The 19,399-nt window shown below is 65.4% G+C and overlaps 4 protein-coding genes across 5 annotated transcripts; 2 read left to right on the forward strand and 2 right to left on the reverse strand.

Annotated features, from left to right (window-relative positions):
- Positions 1-3,238: 3,238 nt before the first annotated feature.
- On the forward strand, positions 3,239-7,143 carry ERMAP (erythroblast membrane associated protein (Scianna blood group)). The gene is made up of 6 exons (XM_054849529.1): positions 3,239-3,406; positions 4,267-4,676; positions 5,216-5,311; positions 5,780-6,036; positions 6,126-6,241; positions 6,375-7,143. The coding sequence occupies exons 2-6, from the start codon at positions 4,269-4,271 to the stop codon at positions 6,923-6,925; spliced, it is 1,428 nt and encodes a 475-aa protein (XP_054705504.1). The 5' UTR covers positions 3,239-3,406; positions 4,267-4,268; the 3' UTR covers positions 6,926-7,143.
- A 1,892-nt stretch (positions 7,144-9,035) lies between these two features.
- Positions 9,036-10,067, forward strand: SVBP (small vasohibin binding protein). The gene is made up of 3 exons (XM_054849556.1): positions 9,036-9,146; positions 9,615-9,736; positions 9,838-10,067. The coding sequence occupies exons 2-3, from the start codon at positions 9,617-9,619 to the stop codon at positions 9,922-9,924; spliced, it is 207 nt and encodes a 68-aa protein (XP_054705531.1). The 5' UTR covers positions 9,036-9,146; positions 9,615-9,616; the 3' UTR covers positions 9,925-10,067.
- Positions 10,068-10,996: 929 nt separating this feature from the next.
- Positions 10,997-15,205, reverse strand: TMEM269 (transmembrane protein 269). 2 transcript variants are annotated; one of them, XM_054849555.1, is made up of 6 exons: positions 13,753-15,205; positions 11,950-12,097; positions 11,762-11,859; positions 11,529-11,672; positions 11,237-11,437; positions 10,997-11,133 (listed from the first exon to the last, which is right to left on the reverse strand). In XM_054849555.1, the coding sequence occupies exons 1-6, from the start codon at positions 13,775-13,777 to the stop codon at positions 11,024-11,026; spliced, it is 726 nt and encodes a 241-aa protein (XP_054705530.1). In that variant the 5' UTR covers positions 13,778-15,205; the 3' UTR covers positions 10,997-11,023. The 2 variants fall into 2 exon arrangements, with proteins under 2 accessions (XP_054705530.1, XP_054705529.1); XM_054849554.1 differs by having other exon boundaries at positions 11,237-11,440.
- A 145-nt stretch (positions 15,206-15,350) lies between these two features.
- CELA3B (chymotrypsin like elastase 3B) lies at positions 15,351-18,407 on the reverse strand. Its single transcript, XM_054849553.1, has 8 exons — positions 18,289-18,407; positions 18,105-18,181; positions 17,937-18,034; positions 17,109-17,243; positions 16,872-17,008; positions 16,229-16,374; positions 15,987-16,139; positions 15,351-15,426 (listed from the first exon to the last, which is right to left on the reverse strand). The coding sequence occupies exons 1-8, from the start codon at positions 18,320-18,322 to the stop codon at positions 15,409-15,411; spliced, it is 798 nt and encodes a 265-aa protein (XP_054705528.1). The 5' UTR covers positions 18,323-18,407; the 3' UTR covers positions 15,351-15,408.
- Between the last annotated feature and the right edge of the window lie 992 nt (positions 18,408-19,399).

The following is a 19,399-nucleotide window of genomic DNA, read 5'->3' on the forward strand; positions in this document are numbered from 1 at the left end:
ACCCCCTCCGGCTGGCTCGGCGGAGAAGGGGAGATGTTTCTGGAGGGCGGCCTGGGGGTGCCGGTGGGAAACCGCGGTCCCTGAGGGGCGACGCAGGGGGTCCCGGCCAGCTGCTTCGGTGTCCCCAAGGTCCGTGTCCCCGTCTGCGGGACTCCGGGCAGGAAATCCTTGGGGAATCGCCTCTCCAAAACGCCTCCGTCCCGCCCACCCGCTCGCTTCCTTCACAAGAAATCCCTCGTTTTCCATGAAAAAATGCCGAAAGCGCCCGCCGCCTGCCCTGCAGGAGGTGTCCCCGCGACGGCGTGGCCGCGCCGGGTGTCGGTGATGCCAGCGTTCCCAGTGCTGCTCAGCCCGGACGGGTGGAAATCCTTATTCCCAGTTTCTTGGGGCTAACGAACCCGTAAAGTGGGTTTTTTCACCCCGGACTCATGGTGATCCAGGTCGGAGGTCGTGCGCCGAGGTCCTCGCCAACGCCGATGGAGGTTTTGGGGTGTCTGGGGGGGGGTGGAAACGAAGGCGCACGAATTTCCTTTCTCCTGGTAAACGGGAGGGCCGTTTGGTTCTAATTAGGTAATGAGTTAATTAGGATTAATTAGTTAATGTTTGCAAAGCACTTAGGAGATGAAAAGCGTCAGCGTGGGGCGGCTTCCTGCGTCCTCGCGCTCTCCGTGGCGGGGGTTTCAGCTAAAATCCCCTTCCCGCGACGCCATCAGGAGGGGACTCCTTAAACCGAGCCTAGCCAGGCCGGGCTTAAAACCCAGCACCAAGGCGGGCTCCGATAACGGGAGGCCTCGACAAACGGCGAGGGATGCTCCCGGCTCTCCGCCAGCGTGCCGGGATGGAAGCACGCATACCGAGAGCCAAGCGGGCACGTCCCGGCGTGCCCATCCCGCCGGCAGCGCCGTTTCATCGGGCGCCGGGGAGGGAAAATTCCAGCTCGGCGGTTCGGGGGCCTCCCTTCCCGCCGGCATCCCGCGGGCAGAGCCGGCACACGCGGCACACGTGGGAAGGAGCAGGGTTTTCCCTGCCCGGCGGGCGCATCGTCGCGCTTTGCCGCGTCGCCCGGACCCTCGTGCCGTCCCGGCGTCCTCTGGCACGATGGAGCCACGGCAGAGAAAGGGGCTGCGTGCCCCCCCCGCCCCCCAAAAAAAACAGGGAATTGAGCCCCCCTCCCGGCTCGTGCTGGGGTTACCTGGAGGTAACGAAGCCAATTTACTAATTAACCGGGATTAATTTCCCTGTTTGCCCAAACACACCCGCCCCGCGGTTTCCCTTCGTTGCCTAACGAGCCGCCGGGATGAGCGACGGCAACCCCGGCTGGCCGCCACGTGGTCCGGCAGGACGATGCTCTCCGTCGCCCAAATTTCCCGGCTCTTTTGGGATACAAATTAAATCATAACCCGTTAACGACCCAGGACGGGAGACCCCTCCGGCCCTGAATCTGAGCTGGGCTGGATTTGGGGTAACAAAAAAGGTGATTTTTCTTTTTTCTCCAGCAGAGCTGGCCCCATCCCGGCGCGCCGGCGCGGCTCTTTGATGATTTAATTTCAGCCGTTCCTCGGTCCCCGGTGGGTCCCGGAGGGGAGACAAGACCTGAATTCCTAATGCAGAAAAACAAGCAGAAAAAACCAAACCCATGTGGGTTTATTTTTTTTAAATTTTTTTTCTGGGTTGTTTTTTTTTTTGGCTTTTTCCAAGCTTTTCGGGCCTGGTGGGAAGAGGAACAACGTGGGTGGTTATTCCCTGAAAGGAGGGGATGGGATACGGCGGGGGGGGGGTACCCCGGGTTGTGCTGGAGGGGGGATGGAGGACATGGGGGTGCCGGTAACCGGAGCGGGGCGATTCGGCGGTGAAAGCCGAAGAGTTTGTTCCCTTTGGCGCCCGGCCAGGCGCTCACACTGCCTCCGAAATATGCAGCTTAACCCCCCCCGCCCCGGGAACTGTGTGTGTGTCCACGTGTGCCCGTGTCCCCCCTCCGCCCCCGTTCCCCGGCCCCAGACCCCCTCGTCCCCTGCCCGCCACCCCCCTCCTGCCCCGGGGCTGGGGGGACCCATCCTCTGGCTTGCTTGGTCCTCGGGGGGTTCCCCAGGCTCTTTTGGGGGGGTGAGAGCTTCGCCGTGGGGCAGCCGGTGCTGGCAAAGCCCTCCGGTCCCTATAGGTCCCCATAGGTCCCCATGGGTCACCATAGGTTCCCATAGGTCCCCATAAGTCCCCATAGGTCCCCATAGGTTGCCATAGGTTACCATAAGTCCCCATAAGTCCCCATAGGTCCCCATAAGTTCCCATAGGTCCCCATGGGTCCCCATAGGTCCCACCACCGTGGTCGAGCATCATGGTGACCATGGGAGGGGACAGCAGATGCCCGTCACCCAAAAGTCCTCTCAATGTGAATTGTGGTCAAATTGGTAAAATTCCGGGAAAAGGGGTGTTTTCTCAGCAATAGCTGTGCCAGTGTCACCTGTGGTGTGCCCGGTCCCTTGTCCCCATGGGTGCCCTGCGGGGACGACACTGTGGGGTGGGCACGGAAAGCTGGGGGTGGGCAGATGGATGGACAGAGGGATGGACGGACAGAGGGATGGACGGATGAAGGGATGGATGGACAAAGGGATGGAGGGATGGATGGATGAAGAGATGGATGGACGGCAGAGGTATGGATGGAAGGATGGACAGACGGATGGATGGACAAAGGGATGGAGGGATGGATGGATGAAGAGATGGATGGACGGCAGAGGTATGGATGGAAGGATGGACAGACGGATGGATGGACAAAGGGATGGATGGATGGAGGGATGGAGGGACAGAGGGACGGCAGGAAGGACAGCAGGATGGACAGATGGGGGATGGAGGGATGGACAGGGAGGTGGCTGGACGGGGGACTGAGGGACGGACAGACAGCCGGACGGACGGAGGGACAGAACGGACCGAGGGCTGGGAGGGCAAACGGGTGGCGGCCGGATGGCCGGACAGACGGACGGCTGGAGGCGGCGGGACGCGAGTGGAGGTGCCGCGGAGGGGGGTGCTGCGGGGCCGAGGGTCGGGCTGGAGCCCCCGGCAGAGCCCGGGGAGTGGCCCCGGGGGGCGGCCCCAAGCGCCGCGGCCCCTTTAAGAGCCCCCCCAAGCGGCGCCGCGGCCCCTTTAAGAGCGCCCCCCTCTCCCCCCCCGCGGGCGGGCGGTGGTGCGCTCCGGTGGGCCGCGCCGCGCGGGGGACACTGGGGCGGGGGCGGAACCACTGTGGCTGCGCGGGGGGGGGGGGAGGAGGAGGCGGGGGGCGGGCAGGAAGTGCCGGGCGGCCCCGCCCCCTCCTCCTCGCCCACCCCCCGCCCGTCGCGGCGGGGCGCGCTGTGAGGCGGCGGCGGCGGCGGGATCGTTCCATCCCGCACCGGGCACCGGCACCGACTGCGGCTGGGTGAGGGCAGCGGGCGCCGGCGGCCGGGAGAAGGCGGAGGGTGGGCTCGAACCCGGGGTCTTGGCGGGGCGCGGGGCGGGCAGCGGTCTCGAACCCGGGTCCCGGCGGGAGCGGGGAGCGGTCTCGAACCCGCGGGCCCCCGGTGCGGCTTCACCCCCGGCCCCCCATGGCAGCCGCCCCCCTGGGGCCCCCGCTGCAGCCTCACCGCCGGGCTGGGGCTTCACCCCCTGTCCCCCCATTGCACCCCCCCCACATCAGCTTCACCCCCTTTCCACTCCCATTGCAACCCCATTGTATCTCCCCCTGGAGCTTCCCCATGTTGGCTTCACCCCCAGTTACCCCCAGTGCAACCTGATCCCCCGAGTCCCCCCATAGCAACCCCCCCATTTCAGCCCAACCTGCCAATTGTCCCCCATTGCAGCCTGACCCCCCCAATTCCCCCCCACTGCAACCTGTCCATTGCAGCCTGACCCCCCAATTCCCCCCCTTGCAGCCTGACCCCCCCCAATTCCCCACCATTGCAACCCCTCCATTGCAGCCTGACCCCCAATTTCCCCCCCATCGCAGCCTGACCCCCCAACTCCCCCCATTCCATCCCCCCCATTCCAGCCCGACCCCCCCAACTCCCCCCATTCCAGCCCCCCCATTCCAGCCTGACCCCCCAACTCCCCTCATTCCAGCCCCCTCACTGCAGCCTGACCCCCCAATCCCCCCCCTTGCAACCTGACCCCCCAATTTCCCCCATTGCAACCCCCCTCCCCAGCCCCCTCACGTGCAGCCTCACGCCCAGGCCCCCCATTCCCCCCCCCCAACCTCCTCCCCTTTGCCCAGGCCCCCCCCTTTACCACCTGCCCCCCCAGCCATGGCCTGCAGCCTGAAGGACGAGCTGCTCTGCTCCATCTGCCTGAGCATCTACCAGGACCCGGTGAGCTTCGGCTGCGAGCACTACTTCTGCCGCCGGTGCATCACCGAGCACTGGGTACGGCAGGAACCCCAGGGCACCCGCGACTGCCCCGAGTGTCGCCGAACCTTCGCCGAACCCACCCTGGTCCCCAGCCTCAAGCTGGCCAACATCGTGGAGCGTTACAGCGCCTTTCCCTTGGACGCCATCCTGGGCGCCCAGCGCAGCCCCTTCCCCTGCAAAGACCACGAGAAGGTCAAACTCTTCTGCCTCACCGACCGCGCCGTCGTCTGCTTCTTCTGCGACGAGCCCGCCGTGCACGAGCAGCACCAGGTCACCAACGTGGATGACGCTTTTGAGGAGCTGCAGGTGGGTCCGTCCCTCCGTCCCTCCCTGGCCCTGGAGCACCATCCCCGCAGGGTCCCCTGCCCCGAGCGGCTCCTCCGAGCCCCTTCATCCGTCTGTCCCCTCTTGCCTGGGCGTCACCTCCCGCCCGTCTGTCCCTGCTCCCTTTCTGTCCTGGTCAGGGGCGGCCCCGGGGTTTCCCCCCGTCCGTCTGTCCACACTTCTGGGGCTGCCCCCATGGGATCCCCCCCGGCTCCATCCGCACTGGGGGGTCCTTTGGGACCCCCAATCCAGCCGGCCGCGCACCCCCATGGGTCTTCCAAGCTGCCCCCCAATCCATCATCCACCCCCCAGCTCTGCCCTGGACGGGACCCCTGTGCCAGCAGCGACCGACCGTGCCCCTGCACCCCCTGCACCCCCCCTGCACCCCCTTTCCCACGCCCCCCGTAACCCCACGTCCCCCGTAACCCCACGAGCCGGCTTTTGGCAAGAGAGCTGCTTGCTGGGATCTTTTTTTTTTTTTTTTTCCCCCAAATCCCCTATTTTCTGGGTTTTTTCCCCAGCGGGAGCTGAAGGAGCAGCTCCAGGGGCTGCAGGAGAGCGAGCGCGGCCACACCGAAGCCCTGCACCTCCTCAAGCGGCAGCTGGCCGAGACCAAGGTACGAGCGGGGACGCGGCCGTGCCCCCCAGTAACACCCCAAGCCTTGCAGACCTGATTTGGGGACCTCCAAAGACCCCAAACCCCTCACTTTCAGGGATCTGCCCCATTTTTTCCTTCTCCAAAACCCCGTTGTTCAACAAAGCCACCCGTCAAGTTGCTCATCCCTCTTTAATTCCCTTCAGGGCTACTTTTATTTATCTTTTTAATTAATTTGTATTTTATATTTATCGCTTTCTCCTTGCTCAGGGGTTCAACTGTCAGCGAGGTTCAATTTTTCTCTCCATTCCTGGGGTTTTGGGGGGATTTTTAAGGTTTTCTGTAGGGGCGTGGGATCAAACATCCATCCTTGGATGCTCGGAGCACGCGGGATCGTTTGGGTTAACGGGGTTGATTTGGGCAATTACGGACTCATGGAGGGGTCGGGGCGGGTTTGGGGGTTCCTGACTCCCACCCGCACCCCAAAAAGTCCTCAGCCAAGAGCCTGCGGGTGACTATCGGGGAGGCTTTCGAGCGGTTGCACCGGCTGCTGCGGGAGCGGCAGAAGGCGATGCTGGAGGAGCTGGAGGCGGACACGGCGCGGACGCTGACCGACATCGAGCAGAAGATCCAGCGGTACAGCCAGCAGCTCCGCAAGGTGCAGGAGGGCAGCCAGATCCTCCAGGAGCGCTTGGCCGAAGCCGACAAACACGTCTTTTTAGCCGGCGTCGCGTCCCTTTCCGAGAGGTGAGCGGCACCGAGGCGACGCCGGGGTCCCCTGCGGGGGGGGGTGTGGGGGTGTCCCCCCCCCCAATTCCCCATCGTGTCCCTCGCAGGCTGAAGGGGAAAATCCACGAAACCAACCTGACCTACGAGGACTTCCCCACCTCCAAGTACATGGGGCCGCTGCAGTACACCATCTGGAAATCCCTTTTCCAGGACATTCATCCCGGTGAGAGCCGCGGGGACGAGGCGGCGGAGGCGGGGTGGGGGGAGGCTTCCCGGCGAGGGACGGGCGCGCACCGGTGACCCCCGCGGTTTAGCCAACCTGCGCTGATGTCTGTGTGTGTCCCCCCGCCCCGCAGTGCCGGCGGCGCTGACGCTGGACCCCGGCACGGCTCACCACCGCCTGATCCTCTCCGACGACTGCACCATCGTGGCGTACGGCAACCTGCACCCCCAGCCGCTGCAAGACTCCCCCAAACGCTTCGACGTGGAGGTTTCGGTTTTGGGTTCGGAGGCGTTCGGCGGCGGGGTGCACTACTGGGAGGTGGTGGTCTCCGAGAAGACGCAGTGGATGATCGGTTTGGCCCACGAAGCCGTTACCCGCAAGGGCAGCATCCAGATCCAACCCAGCCGGGGGTTTTATTGCATCGTCATGCACGACGGGAACCAGTACAGCGCCTGCACCGAGCCCTGGACCCGGCTCAACGTCAAGAGCAAGTTGGAGAAGGTGGGGGTCTTCCTGGACTACGACAAGGGGCTCCTCATCTTCTACAACGCCGACGACATGTCCTGGCTCTACACCTTCCGGGAGCGCTTTCCCGGCAAGCTCTGCTCGTATTTCAGCCCCGGGCAGAGTCACGCCAACGGGAAGAACGTCCAGCCCCTGCGCATCAACACTGTTCGCATCTGACTGGGGGGGGTGGCTTCTGCCCCCCACCGCCCGCCCGCCCCTCCCCGGGCGTTCGCCCGCAGTTTGGTGGAGGTTGGGGCCGATCCTGCCCCAGGAACTGCCGCCGGCGCTGGGCGGGATCCGGCGTTTCCACCCCCCGTTCGCTCTGTGCCGCGCTTCCAGGAGGGGCCCGGCGCGGGGGGGCCGGGCTGCTGCAATAAAAGGATTTGGAGAGAAGGGGCTGGGTGGTGGAGAACCCCTGGGCGGGGGGCTGCCGGGGCGCGCCGTGCCACTGGTACGGCACCGTGCCGGGGTGCGCCGGGGTGTGCCGTATGCGCTGCACCGTGCCGGGGGGTGCCATACTGCGGGTACGGCACCGTGCCGTGCCATGCTGCACCGTGCCATGGTGTGCCAGGGTGTGTGATACTGCGGGTACGGCACCGTGCTGTGCCATACCACACCGTGCCGTGGTGCCACTGGGATGTGCCGTACGTGCTGCACTGTGCCGTACTGCACCGTGCCGTGGTGCACCGTGTCGTGCCATGCTGCCGGTACGGCACCATGCCGCGGTGCGCCGGGGTGTGCCGTATGCGCTGCACCATGCCGGGGTGTGCCATACTGCGGGTACGGCACCGCTGCACTGTGCATGGTGTGCCAGGGTGTGCGATACTGCGGGTACGGCACCGTGCTGTGCCATACCACACCGTGCCGTGGTGCCACTGGGATGTGCCGTACGTGCTGCACTGTGCCGTACTGCACCGTGCCGTGGTGCACCGTGTCGTGCCATGCTGCCGGTACAGCACCGTGCCGCGGTGCGCTGGGGTGTGCCGTACCACACTGTGCCGCAGTGTGCTGTGCCATACACACCGTACCAGGCTGTGCCAGCCTGTGCTGTGCCACGCCATAGGTGCTGCGCTACGCCGTGCTGTACGTGCTGCAGCGTGCCGAGGTGCGCCGTGCTGTGCCACACCGTACGTGCCGTGCCGTGCCATACATACTGTGCCGTGCCACGTGTACGGCACCGCGCCATCGTGCACCGTGCTGTGCCACGCCATACGTACCACAGCGTGTCGTGGTGTGCTGTGCCATACGTGCTGTGCCATGCTGTATGTATGGCACTGTGCCATCGTGCACCGGACTGTGCCGTGCCGTACGTACTGCACCGTGCCACGCTGCGCCACACCGTACGTACTACACTGTGCCGTGCTATACGTACTGTACCATGCTTTGGTGCACCGTGATGTATGTATTGCGCCGTGCTGTGCCACATGACGCGTACTTTGCCGTACCGTGGTGTGCCATACTGTGCCGCGCCATACGTGCTGTGCCGTGGTATGCCGTGTGCCACGCTGTCACAGCCCCGGGGACGCCGGGGGGGCGGGGAGGGGTCTCTATAGGGGCTGCTGCCTATGTATAGGAGCAGCTCCCATATAGGGGATGCTATCTGTAGGACCACAGGGAGGGGCTGGGCCGCGGGAGGTATATATATGTATATACGTATAGGGGATACGACATGGAGTGTGGGGCACTGCTGTGGGGCGCTGCGCGTGTCAGGCGGTACAGGGGTGGGCTATATAGGAGGTATGCTGTATGGGGGTGTGATATATAGGAGGTGTGATGTATAGGGGTGTGATATATAGGAGGTATGATGTATAGGGGTGTGGTATATAGGAGGTGTGATGTATAGGGGTGGGCTATGGGAGATGTGATGTATAGGGGGTGTGATATATAGGAGGTGTGATGTATAGGGGTGTGATATATAGGGGGTGTGATGTATAGGGGTGTGGTATATAGGAGGTGTGATGTATAGGGGTGGGCTATGGGAGATGTGATGTATAGGGGGTGTGATATATAGGAGGTATGATGTATAGGGGGTGTGATGATATATAGCAGGTATGATGTATAGGGGTGTGATATACAGGGGGTGTGATCTATAGGGTGTGCTGAGCTATAGGGCAGTGCAGGACGGCGCAGCGGCCCCGTGCCGATCGTACTGGGGTCACTGGGACCGTACTGGGGCACCGCCCCCGCGGCTGCCCGCCCGCCCGCCAGGCGGCGCTGTTCAACTCCGCGGCGCTCTCGCTGGCCCCGCTTGGGCACACGGCGGTGGGCGCCGGCGCATGCGCGCTGGGGGAAGGCCCGCCGCGCCTGTGGCACGTCTGCGCGTGCGCCGCAGGCCGGACAGCTGCGCCCCGAGTGGGCGGGGCCTCGCCGCCATCTTGGCCCGGGCAAGGCCCCGCCGGTACGGGGGGCTGCGGGGATTGGGGGGGGCTGTGGAGATGGATGGGGGGAGCTGTGGGCATGGGGGGCTGTGGAGATGGAGGGCTGTGGAGATGGAGGGGGGCTGTGGGGAGCGGGGGGCTGTGGGGATGGGGGGAGCTGTGGGGAGCGGGGGGCTGTGGGGATGGAGGGGCAGCTGTGAGGGGGCTGTGCGGCAGAGTGCGGGGAGATGGGGCAGCTGAGGGGGCCGGGGGACACGGGGGGTGTTATGGGGGCACCTGCGGGGCTCAGGATGGCTGGGGGGGCCCTATGGGAGCTGAGGTTGGCTCGGGGGGGGGTTGCGGGCCGTGGGGCAGGGGTAGAGCTGCAGGCCGAGGGGGCTGTGGAACCAGGGGTGGACATGGGGGCCGGCCGGGGGCTGAGGGCGGTGGGGCTGGCAGGAGGGGAGGGGGGCCCTGAGGTGACCCTCCCCACCCCCCCACTGCTCCAGCCATGGAGCCGAGCGGGGCAGGGCGGAAGGAGAGGCCGAAGCCCCGGGAGCCGTCAGCCCGGCTGGAGAAGGCCAAGCAGAAATCAGCCCAGCAGGAGCTGAAGCAGAGGCAGAGGGCGGAGGTGAGCGACCGGGGGGGTCACAGCAGGACGGGGGGGGGGGACGGCAGCAACGCTGGGGCCGAACCCCCCCCATCACCTCTTTTCCCTCTCCCCTCCCCCAGATTTATGCCCTCAACCGAGTGATGACGGAGCTGGAGCAGCAGCAGTTCGACTCCTTCTGCAAGCAGATGCAGGCCTCCGGCGAGTGAGGCGGCACGCGTGGCCCCCCAAAACGACCTCAGGCTCCCCCATCTGCTGCCCACCCACCCCCTTTTTTAAGCCCTTTGTTATTTATTACCAAACATTTTGGTTTGGTTGATTTTTTTTTTAAATAAAATCTGTGGTGATTCCACGTTTCTCCGGCTCCTGTTTCCCTCAGCAGCGCCGGTGGCTCCGTCCCACCCCGGTGCCGGGTGGGAATGGCGCGGGGGTGGCTGGATCAGGGCCGGGGGCCAGAGCAGCTGCGGCCACCGGCTGCCAGCTCCGGCCTTCTTTGTGCCGAGCCGGACCTCGGTCCACCGGTTCCCCGCCAAGGTCCTGGCCCGCCGGTGCCTGGATTCGGCCGCATCCAGCTCTCGCAGCTGCTCGTGCCGCAGGAGCCTCCCCGGGGACCCCGAGTGTTTCTCTCCGCAGCTCGGCGCAAGGTTTGACCTTCGTTTCCTTCCTCCACCCACACGCCCTCGGCTTTCCAGCCGCCGCGGTCCGGCATCCTCTGGCTTTCCAGAGAGTTCGGATTGACGGCTTTAAATCCCGCTTTCCCCTTCCGCCTCCCTCCCGCACCCCAGCAAGCGAACACCGAGAAGTGTTGGGGGGGAAATAAAACACTAATATTAGAGAGATTCTTTCTATACAGCGACGGGAAAATTAATAAATACCAAAACTCTGCTGGTGAATCGGGTCTCAAAAACTCTCTGGAGATTTGATCAGCGGCCTCCTCCCCCCCAGGGAGGGGGCGTCCTCATTTTTTGGGGGTGTAAACCTCCCCCTTGTAATAAATTAACAACATACAGTGGCGGCGATCCCTAAATTTCACGTTCCCCTCGCACGGGGAAGGGTTTGGGGGTCTCTGGGGCGGAGCTGTTGTTCTCGTAGTGGGGGACGAGGGTTCACTCGTGTCCCCCCCTCGGGGGACGGGGCGCAGGGGGGTATTTTGGGGGTCCCCTGAAGCAGAGCCTTTCCTACTGCTCATTTCCCTTTTCTAACCAGGCTCCTGCTGTGGCTCAGATTCAGCGAGAAGAGCGGAGGGAGATCATCCCGGTGGAGGAGGAGGAGGAAGAAGAGGAAGGCTTTACTAGGCGGAGACGAGGGTTAGGCTTTGCAGCTCCAGACGGCGCAGGGGAAGATGATGTAGGACGTCGACCAGGCGAGGCAATAGACGGAAGCCACCGCCGCTGGCGAGAAGAGAACAGCGGCCACCCCTGCAGATCGGGAAACGTTTTGTGGGATCCGCTCCTTCCCCCTCCGCCACCATCTCGGTGGGTTTAATTAACCCCCCTGCCTTAATTTTGTCCTCGTCCTTACCTCCGGCGTAAACCACTTTCTTCCAGAGCTGGGACTCCAGCACCTTGTCGTGGGGGTAGAAACCCCGATCGACCATGAAGAGGATCATGACGATGGCGGCGACGCAGAGCAGGGTGACATTACCCCCCGTCAGCAGGAAGGTGCCCGCCAGCAGCGAGGAGGCGTAGGGACAGGGCAGCCCCCGGTACGTGAAGGGGATCCCTGCTGGGTGCCAGACGTTCAGCCGAGGGGGGGGAAAATCACCCCAAAACCTTCCGCCCCTCCCTGCCGTCCCGCGAAACGCCCGGCTTACCGCTGGAGAAGAAGCACAGGCGAGCGAATACGGCCATCACATAGGCAATGGCCAGCAGCCCGTCCAGGACGCCCCGTGGCTGCAGCAGCAGAGACGTAGCCAGCCCGAAGGTGGTGAAGTCGGCGAAATCGTCCAGTTTGGCACCTGCGGGCAGCGAACGGGCAGCTGCCAGACGGCGACGGGGAGGGGGAGAACCCGGCGGGGGGTTTCCTGGGGCGGCGGGATGCACTCACCCAACGCCGAGCAGGCGTCGAGCCGTCGGGCGACGGCGCCATCGGCCAGATCGAGCAGGAATCCTACCAGCAGCAGCCAGCACGAGTGGTGGTATTGCCTGGGGAGGATGGAGAGGGTAAGAAACTGGGGTGACACCCCCTCCCTTAACCCCCTTCATTTTACCCCATTTCTCCTTTTTTTTCCCCACCTGTTGAGGCTGCAGAGGACGGAGGAGAGCCCCGCCACCAGATTGGCCACCGAGAGCCCGTTAGCCGCATTTTTCCGGATGAACTCCAGCGTCTGACCCCGGCCCGCTCGCTCGCTCAGGAACAGCTTCTTGGTGGACTGGAAAATACCTGCAACCCGCCGAGGCGGCCGGTGAAGAGCAGAACCCGCGGCCGATTTCCAGCCGGGGAGGTGTTTAAACCCCCCGCCGAGGTAGCGAGTCGATGCTGGGGAAAGGGGGGGACAACAAAACCCCGCAGCCCCCCACCCCTTCCAGCGCTGGGAAGGGGCTGGAGGAGATTTGGGGGGACGGGGAGGGGGGGGTTTCTGCCGATGGCGGGAGCCTTGCTGGCTGTTCCCCCTCCTCGAACCGAAACTCCCAAACTTTCAGCGAGCAGCGGGATTTTTATTACGTTTTTTTTCTTGGTTTTGCAAGCCCTGCCTCTTATCTACCCGCCGGAGGTGATAATAAAACCAAATAAACCAATAAAAGAACCGCAAAAAAAAAAAAAAAGAAAAATAAATCCAAACCCAAGCTTAGACTAAAAGCCAACCCCGGTTTTAAGCTCTATTGATCTTATGTACCTATAGAGCTAAGCTTTAGAGAAAGAGTTTAAGGGTCATGTCCTACTAGTGGGCTTTGCACCCTGCCTTTGCCGTGGTCCCAAAGCCAGGCAAGCTGGTGAGATCCTTCATCTGAAAGAAAACAGCACGTCAGAGCAAAACAAAAACCACCCCCTCCCCTCGCCGCCCCCCCCTTTTACCCGCTCCCGGCTGAGCCCAGGCCGATTCATCACCGTCCCGGCGTCAAAACGCCGCTGAAAACGGCTCCTGGGGTGTTAAAAAATAATAAAAAAAACCCACCACCAAAGCCACCCTAATTTGCAAGGGGTTAAAATAAATTCCTGGGTTTGGGAATCCTGCCGGGGTCGGTGGCTCAGCGTGCTGACGGTGGGATGGATGCGGCCACCGCCGGTGACCTTTGGACACCGCGCCCCGAGCCGCCGGTACAGGCTGAGCTGGGCAGGTGGGGATGGAAAATCCCCCCTCGATCTGCTGCTGCCCTTGCTCCACCGCCTCGGACTTTACCAGATCTGGTGGTTTTTTGGGGAGCTGAGCGCATGCCCGGCACCGTCCCCTGCTTCTTTTCCTCGGTTGGGGCTAATCCGGTGGGTTTTGGGGTCTCCAAAGGCGAAACGGGGCAAAACCCGGCGATTTTGGGGCTCGCCATCGCCATCCCCACCCTCCCCAGTGCTGGGCAGGATCAGGCCCCTGGGGAGAGTTACCGGTGCTGCCGCTACACCGGATCCAGGCGCCAGCGAGCATCATAATCCCTGGGCGTCGCCGCGGTGCCCAAACTTGCCCGTTGTCATTTCTAACCCCAAAACCAAAGGGCCGGGGTGGGATGGACTTTCTCAACCCCACGCCGCTGCCGGTGCTCTTTACTACTCTTTTTGGGGTAAAAAACAGCGGTTTTGGTTCTTCGCGGGTGACCCCATGTGCGTTACGGGGGGCTTGTGCCCCCTGGGGGGGTTCACCCCCCCCCAGGGACGAGGAGAAAAGGGGGTTCAGCCGGAGGAGCTGCAGAATTAACCTGTCTTTTTGGGGCTGCTTCATTGTTATTTCTGCTTTTCTGCCCCAATTTGCAGGGCTGAGCAAGCAGCGCTCAGCCCGTGACCCTTATTTTTCTGCTAAACCCTCCAAAACGGCGATTTTTGAGGGGTGGGTGAGTGTAGGAAAGACGCGAAGGAGCCGAGCGGCGTCGGGGCGTCAAGTTGGCACTTACCGACCGGCGGTGACACCATCCACATGGCTGCGGCGGTGGCGGTGGCAGCGGTGACGCCCCGGCCGAGGCGGGGGGGAAACTGAGGCAGGGGCAGTTCGGCGGGCGTTCGCCCCGGCGCGACGGCGACGCCGCGTTATATAAGGAAAGGCTTCGCGGGCTGAGTCACCGCGCCGGGGGTGGGTCCGGCCAGAGGACACGGGGGCTTTCGGAGGCGCCTGGCACTGCCGGCGAAGGAGGAGCTGCCCCGGGGGGGGCCAGGCGGCCGTGCCAGCCTCATGGCACCCGTGCCAGGTTCACAGCGCCCGTGCCAGCCTCGCGGCTCCCATGCCAGCCTTGTAACGCCCGTTCCAGGGCTGGACCACCCGTGCCAGGCTCACAGCACCCATGCCAGCCTTGTAGCACCCATGCCAGGCTCGCACCGCCCATGCCAGGCTGAATCCACCTGTGCCACACTCACAGCACCCGTGCCAGGCTTGCACCACCCATGTCATGCTCACAGCACCCATACCACACTTGGCACGACCCATGCCATGCTCACAGCACCCACATCGTGCTCGTAGCACCCACACTGTGCTTACAGCACCCACATCCTGCCCACAGCACCCATACCGCGCTCGCAGCACCCATCGCATGCTTGCAGCACCCACCCCGCGCTCACAGCACCCGTGCCAGCCCCCAGCACCCCAGCACCGCCGCGCTCCCTGTGCCCGCTGCCACCCCCGGGCACGGCACCGTCGCAGCCCCGCGCGGCTCGACCCCGCGCCGTGTTCACGGTGCTGGTGGGGGGGGGTCACAGTGGGTGCCCCCCCCCCCATGCCAATAAGCGGCCGGCTCAGCCGGGTGCCACCACGTTAGGTCACCCCTGTGTCTGCCCCCCCACCCCACCCCGGGGCCTCTGGCGGACGGCACCCACTTGTGCAAGGGTGTCACGAGTTGGGGAGGCCTCAGCCCCCCACCTCGAGCAAAGGGCCCATGATAGCGGCGGGGCCGGGGCGGCACTGACGGACCACGGGGGCGACGCCGGGCCACCACGAGGAGAGCAAAGGTCCCCCGGGACACAGTGACGAGGGGCCAATAAAACTTATACAGCCCCGGCGCCCCGCCGTGGGAATTTTCCACCCGGATCCGTGGGGGAATGGGGGGTGCTCATAGCACCCATCCCCATGGGGTGCCTGGGGGGGTTGGGGGGACCTTGGGTGCCCCAGCTGGGGGTCTCGGGGGTGCCGGCCATGGCGGGGTCGCCAGTGAAAGGGCTCTTTGTTCACTGGTCACGCGCCGGCGGCAGCGGTTGCGAAGCGACGGCGACGGGAGAGAGCCATGGCCGTGGCCGTCCGGCCTGGGGGCGCCCGGAGGGGGCCATCCCCGGGGCCTCGGGGCGCCTCGGGGGGCCATCCCCCACGGTCACTGGGTGGCCATCACCGCGGCATCAGGGCACGTTGTGGGGGGATGTGTGCATGTGGCCATCCCCGTGACCTCAGGGCACCTCGGGGGGGGGAGGGCCCATCCCCGTGGTATCTGGGCGTCTCTGGGTGCTCCCCACGTCTGCTCGGCCGGTGCCCCCGCGTGCACCCGCCCACACCCCAGCACAGGACGCGCGGTGCCAGAGCCGTGGGTTTATTTGCCCGATGCTGTGCCAGGAGGGTGCCGCCGCCGCGCTCAGTTCTGGCTTATGATCTGGAAGGGAGAAGCCGCTCAGGGAGGGGTGTGGCACCCCGGCACCCACGTAGCACCCCAGCACTGGGGCACCCAGGTACCCCAGCACCCCGGCACCCCAGCACCATGGCACCCCAATGCCCTGGCACCCCAGCACTGTATTCCCCTGGCACCTCACCACCATGACACCCAAGCACCCCAGTGCCCCGGTACTTGCGGCACCCAGCACCCAGCACCCCAGAACCGTGGCGCCCCAGTCCCTTGGCACCCTGCACCCTGGCACCCCAGTGCCCCAGCACCATGGCACCCAGGCATGCCGGTGCACTGGCACCTCGGCACCCCAGGGCCCCGGCACCCTGACACCTTGACACCCCAGCACCCCACTGCCCTGGCACCCAGCACCCTGGCACCCCAACACCCTGGCACCCCACTGCCCTGGCACCCTGGTACCCCAGCACCCCAGTGCTGTGTTCCTCTGGTACCACGACACCCCAGCACCCCACTGCCCTGGCACCCAGCACCCTGGTGCCCTGACACCCTGACATCACAGCATCCCATTTCCCCGGCACCCAGTCGCCCACCTCGGCGATCCAGTCCTCGAAGGCGGACACGCGGGTGAAGACTGTCGGCTTCTTGTCCGCATTGCAGCCCAGCGCCGAGACGAAGCTGGCGATGCCGTGCACCTCCCAGTGCCCGTCGGCCGCCTGGCAGTTCAGGGGCCCCCCCGAGTCGCCCTGGGGTGCGGGACGGGGAGGGTGTCAGCGCCGAGGTGGGGGGGGACGTCCCGGTGCATCCGCCCGGCCCGGCCCAGCGCGGCACTCACGTTGCAGCCGGCCTTCTCGGCGCCGCCGGCGCAGATCATGGTGCGGCGGATGGCGAGGACGCCCCACCAGTCGGGCTGGGTGCAGCGCTCATAGGACACCACGGGCATCAGCGCCTGCTGCAGCCGATCCGGCAGCGCCCCCCCCGCTGCCAGCGGGGCGTTAGGGGGTGACACGGCCGGGGTCCTGCCTGCTGGCACTGCCTGGCCATGGCCGGCCATCCACACACCCATCATCCGTCCATCCGTCCATCCGTGTGTCCGCATCCATCGCCCACCCACCCATCCATGCGTGTGTCTGTCCACATCCCTCCCTCCCTCCATCCCTCCCTCCGTGCCCCCAGCCACCCATCCATCCCTCGCCCGTCCCTGTGTCTGTCCACTCCACATCCATCCCTCATCCATCCATCCCTCATCTGTCCTCCATCCGTCCTTCCCTCCATGTGTCTGCTCCACATCCATCCATCCACCCATCCCTGCATCCTTCAGGCGCTCCATCCCTCCCTCCCTCCCTCCACCCATCCTTCCCTCCATCCCTCCATCCCTCCATCCATCCCTTCATCCATCCTTCCCTCCATCTCCCCAGCCCTCCCCCCCTCCCCGTCCCCAGCCCTCCCTGTCCCCCCGCCCCGTCGCGGGCACGCACTGGCCAGCCGCCCCCAGCCGCTCAGGTAGCAGGGGTACCCGTCGGGCAGGACGGTGTCCGCGGCCGGCAGCTGCCCCGTCTGCACCTGGGAGTTGAGCACCGCCGGGCGCTGCAGCTTCAGCAGGGCGATGTCGTTGCTGCCGTGCAGGGACACGCGTCATGGGGCGGGGGGGGGGATGACAGGGCCCCCCTCCGACCGGGGACACCCCCCCCGCCCCTCCCGGGGCCCCCGCTCACCCGCAGGCCACGCAGGAGCTCTGCCACTTGGGGTGCACGAAGATGTCGGCGGGGGCCACGGGGATGTGCTGCTCGGGGCCCTCCCCCACAGCCATGTCGTACTCGCCCAGCACCACCTGGTAGGTGAGCGTGGAGCTGGGGGGACATCGGGGGACATCGGGGGACATCAGGGCACACCGCAGCGTTCCCGCACCCCCCTGCACCCAGCACCCCCCCACGCCCCCATCCTGCACTGTACATCACCCCTGCACCCCTCCCTGCGCCCAGCACCCCTCCCTGCACCCAGCCCTGCACTCAGCACCCATCCCCGCACCCTGCACTCCCCCATACCTCCCATACCCTCTGTGCACCCACCCCTGCACCCAGCACCCCTCCCCACACCCAGCACCCCTCCCCGCACCCTGCACCCCTCCATGCACCCTGCAACCCCCCCATGCCCATCCTGCACCATAAATCACCTCTGCACCCATCCCTGCACCCATCCCTGCACCCTGCATCCCTCCTGCACTCCCCCATCCCCTTGGTGCACCCATCCCTGCACCCCCCTGCACCCATTTGACACCCTGCACCACCCCCCCCGCACCCTACATCCCCCTGCACCCACACCTGCACCCCCCATGCACCCCGCATGCCCCTGCACCCTGCATCTCCTCTGTGCACCCATCCCCGCACCCTGCGCAATCTCTGTGCACCCAGCACCCCCCACGCATCCCTGCACCCCCCTGCACCTCTGCTGCACCCATCCCTGCCCCGCAGTACCCCCCTGCACCCAGCACCCCCCCCGCGCCCTGCACCCCACGCCCCCAGCACCCGCCGCGGGTCCCTCACGAGATGCAGTGCGCCGCCGTCATCACCCAGTCGGCCGTGATGAGGGTGCCCCCGCAGGTGTGGCGGAAGGTGCCGTCCCGCTCGTACTGCAGCGAGATCTGCAGAGACACCGGTGGGTGCCACAGCACCCATGGGTGCCACCACCCACCCTACCCCCCTGCCACCCACCTGCCAGGGCCAGCTGTAGGGTGCAGCATCCTCCCCGTTCACCACCCGGGACTCCGGCAGCGCCGCTGCCCGGCTGCCTGTGGGACACGGCACCCGTCACCCGCCGGGCACCTGTCACCCCACCCGAGGTCGGGGACGTGGGTGGGGGCTCGGGGACGCGGGCGGGGGCTCGGGGACACCTTACCGCCGGCCACCAACAGCAGGAGGAGGCTCAGCATCGCGGTCCTGACTCAGCCAGGGCGCACCGGGGTGGCTGCTGGCCTTAAATCCCCAGCGGTATCGGGGCACCCAAGGGCACCCCTGGGAACGGGCACCCGGCACCCACCTGGGTGGGTTAACCGTTAACCTTGGCCTTGGGAGGACGTGGCGCCCGGCACCCAGCCAGCCCACCCCCGTGGGAGCCTATAGCCCCCATCCCCCCCTGCCCCCGGTGACCCCCACGGCCCCTGTAGCCCCCCCGTGTGCCCCCAGGGTCCCCCTATAGCCCCTATAGCCCCTATAGCCCCTGTGGACTCGGTGCCCCATATATCCCCCCCTCCCGGACCCCATAGCCCCTGTGCCCCCCCCAGCCCCGTATCCTCAATGCCCCCGGTGCCCCCCTATAGCGCCCTGTGCCCCCTATAGCGCCCTGTGCCCCCTATAGGCGCATGGTACACACCTATACCCCCTGCCCCCCCAGCAGCTGTGATCCCTATAGCCCCTATACCCCTCAGGCACCTGGTGCCCCCCCAGCCCCTGTGCCCCCAGACTCTCAAGTCCTGGTACCCCTATAGCCCCTATACCCCCCTGCACCCCACGGCCCCTCTGCCCCCAGCACGCTCCACACTCCCCAGTGCCCCCAGTTCCCCCTATAGCCCCTATAACCCCCCATGCCCCCTATAGCCCCCATAGCCTCCTGTGCCCCCTATAGCCCCCATAACACCCCTGCACCTGGTGCCTGACAGCCCCCTGTAAACCCCGTGCCCCCTATAGCCCCTGTAAATCCTGTGCCCCCTATAGCCCCTGTAAACCCCGTGCCCCCTATAGCCCCTGTAAACCCCGTGCTCCTTGTGTCCCCTATAGCCGCCATACTGCCCCATGCCCCTGGTGCCCCCATAGCCCCTTGTGTCCCCTATAGCCCCCATACCACCCCACGTGCCCGGGGGCTGTGGGGTCCCACGGGGGCACCGTGTGTCCCCTGGGCACACTCGTGTCACCCCTGTGTCTCCATGGGCACCTCCCACAGCCGCATCCCCAGCTACATGGCACGGATGGCGTCCCCACGCACCCCCGTGTCCCCGTGGCTGTGCACAGAG

This window comes from Grus americana, chromosome 21 (genome assembly GCF_028858705.1).
Source record: "Grus americana isolate bGruAme1 chromosome 21, bGruAme1.mat, whole genome shotgun sequence".
Classification (NCBI taxonomy): Eukaryota; Metazoa; Chordata; class Aves; order Gruiformes; family Gruidae; genus Grus; species Grus americana.